The following is a 15851-nucleotide window of genomic DNA, read 5'->3' as shown; positions in this document are numbered from 1 at the left end:
ACCAGGATTTGATACAAATTCATTTCTTAAAACAAAGAAGTAAGTGTTTTGCCACAATAGCAATGCTTCTGCCAAAGGCAGGCTGATACCTTTGCCTCTAATGACAGAGCTGCAGGGAAAGGAGTACTTGGTCATGCTAAAAGCTTATCAAAAGATATTTGAGGTGCAGGACAGGAGGCAGTTTAATGACAGATACTTAAATCTTCAATCCACTGTAAGGACACTAACAGAAGGCATTTGGTTACATAAGAACTAACCAGGAAAGGAGTAAAACAATTAAGAAAACAGCAAGGAATAACGGAAGATGAAAGAATGGCCAGACAGGATGGTGGAAAACCAGAAATTAACATCACTGCACTTACAACTTTGAAACTGCACTTGGTAATCAGCAACAGCGCAATCAGTGTTATATATCCATGGACTAGAACTGAAATTTGACAGCACAGACATCCCAGCACTGATTGCCCATTCCAATGTCATAAGAAGAAATTCAGTCAATTGTGCCTTGCTGCAACAGCAAACAACTAAACATACCTGGATGAAAGAGATTCCCCAATGAAGACTTCATTGAGTGCTCTCACTGGTAAAAGATGTGGACCAGAAATGTCAGATCCTGCAGATATTGAATATAACAGTTTTGAGTCATGGCTCTAAAACCCAAATTTTCAAAAACAATTCACAATTCAAAGGAGGACACACTCTGCTGCCTGGCTTTGTATTTTAGACCTAGCGCTCCCTTTTCTTCAAGGACTCAATTTTTCACTGATTTAGTCTGTAGCCAGTTACTGTTCTTTACTGGAAATAAAATATCTGAACCAAGGTCAATAAGGCAATGACATTATGTTCAGACGCTTCTTTCCCTCATAACTCAGGGACAACCAGACACATTGAAGTCTTCTCTTCTGTCAGTCACTCTTACAGCCTAGTCAAATTCACTAACAGTAATTTAACAGATATTTCTGATAAAATTCGAAGAATTAGATTTTATAACAGAGTAATTAAGGGGGATCAAAAAATTGTGCAAGTTGACTGAAGACTTCTCAGTGAGGAAATGCAATGCTAGACACAGGTTAAGGATAGAATCATGCATCTTCAATCCATCATAAAGAAAACAGTCAAAGGTGTCTGATGACCACAAAACTACCCGGGGAGAGATTCTCATTTCTAATTTCTCATTTGCTTGCTGGCAGTCTGTGACCAGCACCTTCACTTGTGAAGTAACCCACCTCAAATTTAGCACAAGTTAAAGAGTGCATGCGCACATGCACACACACACACGCTTTTAGTGTGGAGCAGCTAAACACATGGTAAAATGTTCATAGGTAATCCCCAGTGTCTACTGTAACTGAGACAGCATTTTAAAAAAGCTCAGGTACTTTGCCAGCAGATGATACTATTTAAAAACATCTCTAAATTAACTGTTAATACTGAAAACTGGTTCTAAGCATACAGCCCAGAATAAACATATAGAAACAATAAATACTCCCTTCTAAAAAACCTTAAACTGGGTCTTCAGCTAATGACAGCTGTCTCTCCCTGCCTCTGAATACGGCAACCAGACTTCAAATACTTCAACTCTAACAAGTCTTTATCTCCTATTCCAAGTTATCACAGCAAAGTGATTATATTCTTGTCAGATTTAAACTTACTTTGATCCTGGAATCTTTCATTTATGTGAGCCCTGCTGTGTTGCTCTTGGCTTAGCTGCTGTTCATGTAAATCTACAGGGGCTGGGTTAATACCAGTTCCTTCAAGATACAGTCGGATTCTTTGCCGCCACTGCCACCTTAGAGAGGAGAAAGAAGTTGGTATCAGTAGCTGAAATATTCATTACAGAATTAGTATCAGAGAGTCTTTACTCTCAAAGCAGAGTGCCTTAAGACTAAAAGTTAAATATATTCAAAGTCACTTGTCAAGTTTTATAGCTTCCACTATCATTTCTAATTTTACAAAGTTAATCACTAAAATGTAAATACTTTACAGTTAACAATTTGCTACAGAATGTTTTCTGTAAATGTAAAATAAGAGGACACTGGCCAAAAGTACTCTACAAACATTATAGGTAACAATTAATCTTTTTAGGCATGTGATCCTAACATTAATTCATGACTGATGGCATGATTTTGAGAACAACAAGTCCTCAGGAATTTGTAGAGCAATACAAGCTGTATTTTTACCATCTTCTGTTTGTATTTGTAGATGACCAGAGAAGCAGCTCTATCTACCCGTTTATACATAAAGCCCACAACTATCCTCTCATTTTAAGAATCAATCCTAGCCTAGGAACTTTAGAATGCTTACAAGGAATTCAAATTAAAAAAAAGAAGGATATAAAAGGCATTCTCCCTTAAGCTGTTGCAACATTCATGTCTTTTACTCTTTCCTAGAGGAGGTATCAAATCCTTTTTCCTCTTACAATTTAGAGATTATATAAAACATAGTAATAGTAGTTTTGATTAAGAAAGCAAATCACAAGGGAGTTTTAACAGTACATGTTTTCCCAGTTCATACTGTTGATATCTGGGTGACAGTAACTAGTTTACATGTTTCCTGAAATTACAGCAAGGAAGACTTATGCTTTATATGACTACATTACTAGTTTTTCCTCACTGTCATCCTTGTACAGCCTCATTCAACACATCCTTAGTATAACTACGTATCTGCCCTTAAATTCCAAGTATGGTTTTAGGTAGTCATGCAGACAGCATGAAATGACTATCATTTCACTAGCCTCCTTACAATACTCATGCTCATGCCAAACCTCTACGAAATCAGAAAATGGGACTGTACCTCTATTAAATCCCTCTTCTGAGATCCTGTTCAACCACTAACCATCAAAAAAGAAACACGGGTAGTCTGGTATAGATTGTCTTCTATAAATCAGCAGTGTTGGTTGTTTCATGGGACTACAAGGTAAGTGCTTACACAGACTGTTGCAGTAAAGTGGCTGACACTTCAAAGATAAGGACAAAAGACAACCCCCCTTTTCCAGTCTCCGGCACCTCACTGTCCTTATGCAACTCTAAGCCACTAGAGGCTTTTCCAGGTGGGCTGATCCAGTTAGCCACCTATTTTAAAGTTTTCTTAGGGCCAAATAAACCTGAGAAATGCCAAGTGAAACACCTATTCATGTCCTTGCTTAGTAATATCAGTTCCTATTATTCCAGAAAAATAACCAGGGACATCCTTTCTGTTTCACTCTGGTGAGGCTTCAGCTCCATAATGAGCAACAACAGGAGTGTTAGCAGCGAAAGTATAACATGGCATCCAACAAAACATCAGAAGTACCTAGATTATCAAGGGAGGTTACCTGCATTAGCACTACCAGCTTTACCTAAGCAACTTAGAAAACAGAAGCTTTTAACTCTCCATCGTGCTAAGCCTCAGAGTTGAAAGTACCTTTTATTTTAGCAATACCTATTGAAACCCCTTGTTATTTATAATCAATCCTGATGACAGTATTCACCTCATTCCAGAACTGTTCTATGGCACAAATATGGTTATACTTCAAGCTACAAGTTAAATATGCTACAAGTATAAACAAAACTCAATTGCAATATATTTTCAGTGACTGACTTGTTTCTGTTTGATGGTTTGCCATCATCAGAGTATTCTGGAATGTTAATACACCACAGAACAATGTCTCTTTTTAAACAGTTATTAAAAGCTTTGCCTTACACTAACGTTAACAAAATTTAAGCCACTCTACCTTAATCACCAAAACCCCAGATGCAACACAATGACCATTAGCTTCTATTAGTATAGCCCATCGCTGTACCACATATGCTTTTGAATGTTAAAATATGTAAACCAACACACCCTTTACTAGAATGCAGTTCCTCACTTAAAAATATGCTAAGTCAGGAAAGAAAATCAGTTATTGAAGGTCATAACAGAAGTCTTTTTGCTGGAACTGGCAGTCAGTTTTATCTTTTGTATTCCAATCTCACTCTTTACCACAAACCCATTTTTCAAAATGGTAAACATCTACACAAAATTCACAATTTGAAGCATTAAGATTTTACTAAGCATTGTCTGCTCCTTAGGAATTGCACATTATTAAGTATTTTCCAATCATAATATGTTTGGAAAACCAAAGATCAGTGAATCCTACCTGAACTCACCACGATAAAGCTTCTGTAGTGCTTCAGGAAATGAGTGCGTATATCTCACAGGCAAGCATAAGTGACCCTCCGATCTGGTAGCAAAAAAGGACAATGAAAGTGACAGGGTAACTATTAAGATTTGATACCTTAAAAAAAAAACAACACAAAACCAAACAAACATCTTTCTGTTACATCAAGCAAAGCTACAATTAGACCTTTATGAACCTATACTATTCTTACATAATAGCACATCAGCAACAATACACCTCTTACAGCTCCTGGGGTGTGTGTGAGACATAGGCCATTTCTCCCACATTTCTGCTAAAAACTGGCTGCTCAGCTAGTAATCCTGCAGGAATGCGTAGGTAATAATATAGTTTCTGTCACCATAGCTCTAGGCAAGGAATTCAAGCTTAAGAAACCTTGCAAGTTTGAAAGAAAATTCCCTCCATTTATACACAAGTTAGTGATATGAGACAGGTAAGCAACATGCCTAAGATCAAAAGAATCTCATGTCAAGGCCAGAAGACTAAGCACTGCTCCCCTTTCATGAGTGATATTTGATAACTTGAAGGCACTTGTTATTTGAACCCTGCTATTCAGGCTTGATACTGTAGAGTATCTATTCACAACATTTGAAAAATTTTGGAAGAGGAGTAAGGTATGAAAGGAATTAAAACTTTTGGCCACCACTTTCTTATCTACTAAGAGTAAATTAACTAGTAATATCAAAAGCAGAAACATAAATCTGGAAATATCAGCAGACAGAGCTTTGGTGAACTCCGAGTTTTACTTGCTATCCATTTGAAGGTTGAACCAACCAGACAGTCCTAATACACTGCATCCACCTGCCCAAATCAATCTTATGGCTAGGTGGATGAAACTTGTGTTGAGTTTATAATAGGCCAACAAAATGCCATTAAATGGCTGAGGAGACCGCATCCTCTGAGATATGACACGATTTCCATGAAGAAACCAGAACAAACTTCTTCATCTGAGGCCCTGATGGATTTCCAATAGGACTCACCTTCACAAAGAAACCAAGTTTCCACAGGTTCAGGCACCACATTTAGTTGCTTTTTGTTAAGTCCTTTTTCCTGCCTCTGTTCTATACTGACATCTCCAGCCTCAAACTTCTCATTAGTAGATAACTAGCTGCAAGTGCTGTTATACTGGTGTGTGAAACAGTTGTGGCAGTTTAACACAGTCATGCTTATCCAATACTACTTGATGTCCTCTCAGATGAGACAAGGTAACTCACTGTGGAAACTTTTCTAATAAAACAAAGGTTCACTTGATATCTTCAATCCACTAAACCACACATTTACACTGCCAAATGATACAGGCATGCTTCATGCATCTTGAAAACAGATGCACATTGTGCCTGATATTAAATAAAGCATTGCTTTCCCAAATGTGTTTTTACCTTTCAGGATCAGTATTTACTCCGATAACTGGTTTAAATTTATCAAAGACCTTACTGGCTGCCAACAACATTGTACCATCACCTACAGAAAAAGCAAAGCAAAAGTTAGTTTCACTTCACATTCTAGTACCCAAACAAAATAGTCTCACATGTACTGCAGCATTACCACTCCATGCTTTTATATCAACATTTCCGGTAAGCTGCAGAAAAATAAAATTAAACTGTTCTTATCTTAACCCATGAGTTTTCTTACTTTTGCCCTTCCAATTCTACCTACATGCTACTGGGGTGGGGGACTGGGTGAGCAGCTGTGCGGTGTTTAGCTGCCTGCCAAGCTAAACCACAACAGTCAAGAAGATAAATTCTTTAAGAAAATAAATTTACTAAGTATTGCTAAACAAAGCCACAACAGACAGCAAACAATACCAAATTTTACTGTGAATCACAGGAAAGCAATTACTTTAGTTCCATCTCAGTTCTCCTAAAAAGCACAATTTAAATGTATGATTTGGCCCCAAACAGGCACGCTTGGAAAAGAAGTCTTGGATGAAACTCATGAAGCAGAAATCCTCAAGTGCACTGGCTTCTTCAAATACTGTCTGTTGAACAGAAGGACAACTATAAACTGAATCAGTCTTTGCACCAAGATTTAAGCTCTGAAAACATTGCATGATGTAACACTTCCCAGCTGCTTGCCTCATAACCATGACAAATCTTGCTGCAGCCAAACTGGCACTTGAATTTCCAGCTTAGAGGAGTTCTTTGAAATCTACAGGAGTATATTAGGATGCTCCAGCAATGTACATATACCCTTTTCTACACATTCCATGTGTTAACCAGTAGCTAAGGGCAAAGCGGACCAGTGAAGAGGAGAGAAAGGCAGAGCAGTGGTCAGGTCTAACGGCCAAAGATGATTGAACATTATGTCAGAGCCCAGCAACGCACTGCAACATTTGCAGCAAATTACAAAAATAACACGGAATGAACTGCTGCGATGCAATGTTAAAAAGAAACAATCAGGTGAGTTGCTCTGTTTGTTCATTTAAGAAGCTCTAATCATTGGCACAGGCTGCTCAGAAGTTGCATACTTCTACCTGTACCATCCAGCCAGATACTCCAGTCGCTGGAAGTAAGTGTGAAAGCAAGAAAGCCAGTTTGCGCAAGAGGAGGAAAGGGTAGTATGTTAGTCTCCACCTCACATACTAAAAACCAAAGAGTAGAGTTTAGGGCTACGTATAATCACATGACAGCAAGAATTTTATCTTTAGTTGAAAACTGTAGTAAATTCCACAGTTTGTACTGTTTTACACAAGAAAATGCAACATTTCCAAAGTAGCCACGCACTGGGATTCACTTCCCAGTGCTCCAATTTTAGATACTAGACGTAGAGAGGATGGTCACAACCATTGCATTTTGTCGTATTTTCTTACAATTAGATAAGCAACTTGTTTTCAGAATGTGCATGCCTCCAGACACTTCACACACTGCAAAACACTTTTAAAAAAAAAAATCTATGAAAACACTGAAACATACACTCCCCTTCCATGAAGTCGTACCTCCTGCTGATATAACAGCATCTGCCCACCGAACTGTCTCTTCATTATATTCTCGACGTTTAACAAGACGAACTTCTATCTTCTCGTTCCTATAAAGTACAGAAAAAGCCTGAAAGTCTCCTATATTGTTCCTTGTCACATCCTTCTGAAAAACTGACACGTAAGTAAGGACTAATTACAGCAGTACTTGTTTTATAAGCATTTGACACTCACACAAATCCTTTACATCTGTTTTCATTTGTTTTCAAGATAATAACGCAGCGTTATATGAAATAGTTCACATTACGATTGTTTCAGGAATGACTGTTCATCTGCATCATGCTGTTTTCAGTATTCCTATTTTATGAGAGCTTGTAACACAAAGCATCCTTTCGTTCTTTTACATAATCCATGGGTATTTGCATTGTCTTTGAAATTCTCAACACACATACATTCTTACCGCAAACTGTCTACAATGTGCTCCACATTTTTTGTATGAATGTGATGCCGCTCCAGCAGACCAGCATAGTTAGATCCCTTCAACGCAAGCTGTAAGACATAAATTGATTTTCTAGAAGTTAATCACTACAGTAAGTGCTCTTGAGTAATACAAGTAGAAGCTATAAAAAGCATGTATTTTATCTCAGTAGAGACACGTGCTTTTATAAGCATTCCATTAGTTACATCTCTATAGACATACCAGTCAGCTGACTAGTTCATTAAATCAGTTACGCAGCCACAGACCTTTTAAGGGATCTACATAAACATGCGAACAAGGGTGCTACACTGACTTCTTTGCCACTTCAGACACTTGGCTTTCCCTGAATCTGCTAAGTAATTTAAACCCTAGGTAAATCTACATAAAATAGTTATACTAACTATACTTCTGTCATGTTCTAAAAGCACCCAAACAGTTAGCTGATCACCTTAAGAGTTATAAAAATTGTGCTATAGAGAAAGAGGACAACAGAAAAAGCAACAGGAATGCCAACTAAGAAAACAGGAATCTCTGAAATACCTAGAGCATTAACCTTCAAAATGTATTTGAGCTAAAATGGAAAACTGCCAAGTGCTGACAAAGGTGACAGACATTTCCCCTCCGTAAAAAAAAAGCTTAAGGACAGTCTACCTACTACCTTTGATACTGTCCCCTGGATTACAGAACAGATTTTTCAAACAAATTCACATCAATAACAAGACAAACAATATTTAGAAGTTGCATTCTAGCATCATTCTTCTTGGAAGCCAGAGAATTTAAATACTTAATCTTGACACACTCTTAAGACCATGGAAATATTTTGCAGTTCATATAGATAGACTCTTATGAGCAGGCAGATGAGACTGCTGGCTGAAGATTAGAATTTTTTTTTTGCAATAGGTTTCTGTGTGAGTAATTCAGTCACCATCTGTATGCATTCATTCTTCATCTCACTTAGTGTGCTGGTACTGCCAAATACATGTTTGCATGGAGATTAAACAAGTAGAAGAAAAGAGGGTGAAAAAGACGTTAAGCAGGAGTTTGTAAATACATTCATAACATAAGTAATCCTGCTTTGTGCAGCAGGCTAGACTAGATGACCTCTTGAGATTCCTTCTAGCCTGAATTATTCTATAATTATGCTGTTACTGCTTCCTTTTCCCTGACCAGTTAAAACTAATTTACCAGCACAGAAACAGAACTTCTAGAGTTTATGTAAAGAAATTCATCTGTGCCAGAAGCTTTGAACAGGCACTTCCAGCAATTTATTCAAGTGCCTTTACTCAAAGTTGAACACTCTTTCAAGGGAAAGTGGTGCCAGACAGCCACATCTAATCCCATTTCCATAGAGAGTCCCACACCACAGAACTCCACAGTGAAGGGAAGAGGTCTGGCAGGATATTACAATTACAGTTAACCGCAATCCAGTACCCAATATACACAATCCTCCTTCATCTGACACCTGCTGATGTCAAGAAATCCAACCATGAGCAAAGCACAAAGACAGACTCAGTGCTGAAGAAATTACAGAAAAGAATGGAACTGGCCACTCTAGAACTGCACTGCTGTCCTGCTTAGAGTGTTTTCAACCAGAGAATAACTTGCAGGAATGAAATCTTCAGGTGGTCTTACAGATGGGATCAGCAAACCACCTCAAACAGAGGGGCTCCTAGATTTGCCCAGATGGCACCAACAGCACTACAGACAAACAGCAGGAGTAGCTGCCAGCTCCATCACACACACAGATAAGCATGTGGGCAATCAGAAAACACCCAGACGAAGCTTTCAGGTCATCTTTACAAAGTTTGGTTAGCAGTGGTTTACTGGGATACAGGGTGTTACATCCACTAACTACCTCACACACTTAAACCCTTTGTTTCTACTCTGCAGCTACAATGCTTGCGCACTCCCGTACAACTCTCGCTTCTCCAGGGCCCGTGGTGTTGCACTGGATACTTGAACAGTGCCACTGTGGAGAGGGAGGGAGTATGGAAGTCTATGGCCAGTTCCGGCACTGCCCATTGTTCGGTCTGCTGTCAGCCTCTCATGATCCATTTGGAGCAGAAAGGAGAAAGCGGAAAGGAGAAAAGAGCAAAGTATTCACTTCTCACAGACAACATCTGACGCTGAACACCACAGGTCTAATTTGCTAGAGGAGGGATTTCCAATTGCATGTTTGAAGCACAAATTGACCTTGCTTTACCACCAGAAAGAACAAGAAATCCAGAGCAAATAATCCCCCCAAAAAATCAATTGTGTTACTAAAATCAGGGCTCCCACTCATACTTGCTCTAGAAATATCTGTTGTGAATAAAACATCTGACAAGCAGACTGCTGCTGCAGCATATGTTTTTTAGGCTGCTATTTCCACAGGCTATTAGTTCCACACACAACAGAAACTGCAAACTCCATCTTGCCATTTTATGTACCTCATTTATTTGCCTAATTTGTCAGCATGCTATCTTTCAGCTTGCTCGAAAAGAACTTTTATGTCAGACAATGACAGTGTAATGAATCTCTATATGATCATTTGCAGGCTTTTGAGCCACCAGCATCAATGGTGAGCCCACAGCTAATGTTTCATTGGCATTACTAGCAAGGAGAGGTACAGGTAGTGTCACTGTTTGTAGAATAGAGTCTGTTCTGTAACTTATATTTGCCTTAGGTGTGTTAAATTATTGTATCAACAGCTTCAGAAAGCAGAAGAGGATGCTCAGCAAATATGCTGCCAGTATCCTGACAACTGGCTGAACAATTTCCATGGATACTTCTACTCTTTCTAAGAGCAGCACTGCAGAACAGGTATCTACTGTGTAGAGGTCTCCTCTTTGAATTTAGCTCTAGAACAAGTAAGAATGTATCACTAAGCAACAAGATAAATTAAAAGCTAGGGCCTAGAGTTTAAATGGCTAAGATACATCTACAGAATTAATGAATCGTCCTAATTTACAAAAGGCTCCAGAGATTAAAACAGCCTGCTCATCTCCAGCCTCATCCCTCTGCCTCAAAGATAAATAACTTACAAGTTAATTCATCTAAGAATTCACAAAGGGACAGCCTGCCTAGGCCTAACCACCGCCAAGTATATCAAACAGGAATTCTAGTCATCAGCTGCTTTTTATGTAGCTACTCCAAAGAACCAAAGCAATTACAGCCCTTGTGGTCAGAGGCCACAGACTCACAGAGTGGCTGAGGTGGGAAGGGACCTCTGGAGGTCACCTGGGCCAGGACCCTGGTCAAGCAGGGCCATCTGGAGCCACTTGCCCAGGACCAGTCCAGATGGCTTTAGATCTTCATAGATGGAGCCTCCACCACCTCTCTGGGCAACCGGTCCCTGTGCTCAGTCACCCTGAGAGTCAGAAAGTGTCTCCCAATGTTCAGGCACACCTTCCCATATTTCAGTTTGTGCCCACTGCCTCTGGTCCTGCTTCATATCCAGGATCTGAATGCCATGCTAAAACTATGACAAATGCTGCTGCTTCTTAAAAGAGCTCTACACTGCAGGTAAAGAATAAGACAAACTGAGACCACCACCTCCTTTTTCACTTTAAAAGAGCTGAAGGCAAAGATCAACCAGGCCAGTTGCTGTGTGCATGATCACCTTCCCAAAGAGCCTGGGAGGAGCTTGTGACATACAGAAAACCCAAGACTGCAAGACAGCCTGGCTCGCGAGCCCACTGATCAGACGGAACCAAGAACCCATGCCAGGCTTGGGTCTTACCAACCAACCCCTCAAAAAGGCCTGTAGGTTTTAGCTTCTGCATGAAGACAACTTGCAAATTCTTCTTCCTTTGGAGGAAATTCTGCAGTCATCCTTCCAAAAGGAAAGGGTTTGACAGGCCACTCTCCACTTCCAACATTTGAGAGCAAGTCTGACAGTCTTACAGAGCAGATATCTTTATACCAAGTATTGACATTCTTGGCTAAAATGTGAAAAAACAACTATTATGACAAACCCATGCTGAGTTTTTTTGGTATTTCAAAGTGTACAGAGTAGCAATTTGATCTGAATATCAAGTCTACTTGAAGAAAAATGGAGTTACACCAAACACCCAGTAACATTTATGTAAGTAACCTTGTATAAGATAGATTCTTCAGGTTTTCTTTTTTAAAATCCTTATTAAGTCTAAAATGAAGTAAAAAAAACAACAGAGCCCTGATGTTTTAAGAAAAAAGTTCTCATCCAAAGTAATCATAGATTCTCTGATTCCATAATTCTATTCTATGATTCTAATCCTTAACTTTACCACTAACCTTTCTATGAAAAGCCACTTCCTTCATGGAATAAGCAGCTATGTTTGGCCCATGAAACGGAAGAAAACGTCATAAAATTGAAAAAAAAAACTAAACTAAGTGTCATGGGGTATATACTATTACAAAACATCCATACTAACACAGAAAACCTAAACAATTACAAAGAACCTTAAGAAGCGTGCCAGTATAGTACAAGGAATATATTTGTACACAAAACACAAAACATTTAAACTTAAGAGATATTCTTCCAGCAATTGCCAGACTGGAGACTGACTTTCTAGACATGGGCTAGAAAATAAAAACACTATTCCTACAGAGCTCAGGATCTTCAAACTGGAGTACGTTTGGCATTTTTTGGAGCTGAAGTTGTAAATCCCTATGTGACAGCTCTGGACCCCTGCACTGCAGGTTAAGTAATTTCTTCCAGCAGTTATCTGGATCAATAAGAGCATAGGAAACTGAAAAGTACTAATGAACAGAAGTTATCAGCTATGAATCTAAAAACACACAGGAAACAGCATTTTCTGAGTCCCACTTGCTGAGGCTCCTGGAACAGGAAGAAATAACAGTAAAAGGTGCAGGAAATGTTGCACCAGAGCACATGGGTAGTCAGCTATGGGTGACATTAGCAGAAGTACCCAAAAGCAGAAGTATTCACGGAGAGTCGGAAGAAACAACATGTATAACTACAAGCCTATTAATCTGACCTCAATACCATGCAAGATTGTAAAATAAAATGCCTTAATGTATACACGAGAGCTATTCTACCTAAAAGTGCATTAGCATATAAAAACAGGGACAAACTGGCCAAAAATACATACAGGCAGAGCTTCAGTAGTGTTCTTCAACCTCACTGCAGAGGTGCAATGCAAAGCAGGCCTCCATAAGAGCTTGCATTGGAAAACACACTCAGCAGAGCAGAACACGTTTTACAATTGAGTTATTTTTCCTTAGGAGCCTGAGAGAGAAAAGGTCTAGATCAAACACCTCGAAAAAAATCTCTTATCTTCTGTCCCAATCCTTTTTCAATAAAAGGATAATATTTCACAGGGCTCCTTTAACAGTCATGTAGGCAAAAGACATTTGCTTGACTGCCTTCCTTCTGTAGTCTTAGCTCTCACCTCTATCAAGTCTCATCCCACTCTGTTTGAACTGCGGGTCTGCTGTCCTTGAGTAATACAGGCCCTCCAGGAACAATGCTGCGCAACAAGGATGTAGCTTGTAGCCACAAATACAGAAGCAACACAAACCCAAGCAACACCTGAATACCCATTATTGTCTACATCTGTGTATTATGTTGATTTAGAGAATGGGGAAAAGAAAAGCCATAGCCAATCTCACTGACATTGCTAACCTAAGTATTAAAATAAAATAGTTTGCTGTCTCAAAACAGAAACATGAATGTTGTGTAGAGTCAAATTGTGAATTGAGCACCTTCTACACCCTAGTACACTAAGATTAACAGGAACTTTTCAAATGTATTTTTGCTATATCTGAATATATATAAAATATATATTCATATTCTCATTACTAGGCTTATCCTGATTTTACAGCACTAACCATCATGTTGCCTTAAACTGCCACTGCATCAGGGTGGAGTTAAATGCCTCGGTGTATCAATCAGTTGTTTTACGACTGTTGCTCATTCAGGATTTAAACTAAATGTCTGACTAGAAGAAAAAAAAAAAGCATAGCTCTAGAAGCGATTACTCTCTCAAATTTCCACAATGGACTTGCCCACACATGCACCCCAACAGGAAAACAAGAGCAGATCACTGCTTTCCAATCTAGCTACTTTCTGCAGAAACAACCACCAAACAAATGGATTTAGCAAGCAACAGCTAAACACAGAAGTTTCAATTTTAATCTGAAAACTAAAACACTTTGACCACTATAGGTATAATCATCTAACCATTTCTAAGCAGAGTACAGTGGTATTAAAAGTCCTGTATTTTCAGAAATTGCCTCTTTAGATTAACCACATCTCCCAAGTATAGACAAAGTTAGTGTTCTCGGTTTTGTTCTCAGTTTTAAAAGAAACAAACATTTATTTTGAAAGGAATATGGAAAAAAAATCCAAAAGCATTAAGTTTTGAACTAGAAACAGCTTTGAATATATCATGTGCTTCAAATAATGCACTCCTCTGAGCTCCCCTGACAAATAAGCAAATTTTGAGTCAGTGTTCCTTAAGTACCAAAGTCAAACACTGGCAACCTATAGTTGCATGCAAGTAATTTTCCCGTGTTCTAGTATTACTACTAGTTAAGGTAAATCTTCATCTGTCATGCTAAAAACACACCCAGTTCTCCTCACAGGTCAGGCAGACACTGAACTTTCTGATTTCTTAAGAGGTCCAATCACATATTAAGCTTCCCTATTTTGTAATGTAAAAATAATCCACATACAAATAAGTGGGATTAAAGCATGATTCAGCTTCTGAATCTTACATAATGAACTGCAGATAAAAGAGATGAAAATAAACTGAGCAGTTAGCCATGGCAGAACCTACTCAGCAGAAATCTGCACCTTGGAGACACATTTCAAGTGCTCCACAGAAAAGGGTCTGCTAAAAGGACAGCCACAGCAACCTTGAACCATAACCCTGAACCTTCAGTGAGTTTTTCAGCATCAGTTGGAACTGATGGGGAAGCTGAATTTGGTGGTCATATACAACAGATGTCCAAGTTTGGATGTGACAGCAATTTTCACAGTAAGTATAGGATACCATACCCACCTTCAATTCCTTCTAATCAGAAAAGAATCATAAAGACAAGTATCATTTATGAGCTTCAGTTGCTCTATTTATACTGATGACAGCAAGTGCAGATGACACCAACCTGAGTGGTGTGCTTGACACTGGTGGTGAGGGAAGGAATGCCATCCAGAGGGACCTTGAGAGGTGGGCCCATGTGAACCTTATAGAGTGCAGCAAGGCCAAGGGCAAGGTCCTGCACCTGGGTCAGGGCAACCCCCACTATCAACACAAGCTGGGGGATGAAGGGATTGAGAGCAGCCCTGCAGAGAAGGACTTGGTGCACCGGTGGATGAAAAGCTGGGAACAAGCTGGCAATGTCCGCTTCCAGCCCAGAAAGCCAACCATATCCTGGGCTGCATCAAAAGAAGCATGGCCAGCAAGTCCAGGGAGGCAATTCTGCCCCTCTGCTCTGGTGAGACCCCACTTGCAGTGCCGTGTCCAGCTCTGGAGCCCTCAGCATCACGACACAGACCTGTTGAAGCGGGTTCAGAGTAGGGCCACAAAGATGATCAGGGGGTTGGAGCACCTTCCCTAAGAGGAAAGACTGAGGGAGTTGGGGTTGTTCAGCTATGAGCAGAGAAGGCTGTGGGGAGACCTTATTGCAGCCTTCCAGTACTTAAGTACTTAAAGACGGGGAGGGACTCTTATCAGGACTGTATTGATAGGACAAAGGGTAATAGCTTCAAGCCAAAAGACAGTAGATTTAGATCAGATATTAGGAATAAATTATTTACTGTAAGAGTGGTAAGACAACCTGGTCGAGTGGAAGATGCCCCTGCCCATGGCAGGGGGGTTGGAACTAGATGATCTTTACAGTCCCTTCCAGCCGAAACCATTCTATGGTTCTGTCACCCTGCTTTCAAAGAAGTTGCTTGACTTAGACTTCTCAAACTTCTTCAAAGGTGAAATATGTTCTACTTCCTTCTGCGCTAGAAACACTAAACGCATCAAGTCTGATCTTACATGGCTTTGCTAGAGAGAAAAAAAATTAGACAGTAGGTTCACCACATTTGGAAAAAATAGTCAAATTTAAGTCTTTATTGAAAAATTCCAGGTTCATTGAAACAATACTTTGATAAGTCTCTGCCTCAACCTTTTGCTAACAACAGGCCACATTTCAGCAGACTCATGCTTGTGGTACTAGGGGATTAACCCTTTTTGGGACACCCAGCTCTTTCAGAGACCTGCAGTCCAGCTCATTCAGACTAGTCAGATTAGCAGGAGTGTTCTAAAGGCCTCTCTGAATCTGAGAACCAGTTTCACTGAGCAACTGCAGGTCTTGAGTGGTTTTAAAAT

The 15851-nt window shown here is 39.5% G+C and overlaps 1 protein-coding gene across 1 annotated transcript in view; it reads right to left on the bottom strand.

Annotated features, from left to right (window-relative positions):
- NADK2 (NAD kinase 2, mitochondrial) overlaps positions 1-15851 on the bottom strand; it is a 34150-nt gene that overhangs the window by 10935 nt on the left and 7364 nt on the right. Inside the window, 6 exon segments of the mRNA XM_075079595.1 lie at positions 535-613; positions 1650-1786; positions 4115-4198; positions 5533-5614; positions 7089-7177; positions 7528-7616. Of these exon segments, the coding sequence (XP_074935696.1) occupies positions 535-613; positions 1650-1786; positions 4115-4198; positions 5533-5614; positions 7089-7177; positions 7528-7616 (560 nt within the window).

The sequence above is a fragment of the Phalacrocorax aristotelis genome, chromosome Z (assembly GCF_949628215.1).
Source record: "Phalacrocorax aristotelis chromosome Z, bGulAri2.1, whole genome shotgun sequence".
Lineage (NCBI taxonomy): Eukaryota > Metazoa > Chordata > Aves > Suliformes > Phalacrocoracidae > Phalacrocorax > Phalacrocorax aristotelis.
This window is presented reverse-complemented; position numbering and strand designations above follow the sequence as displayed.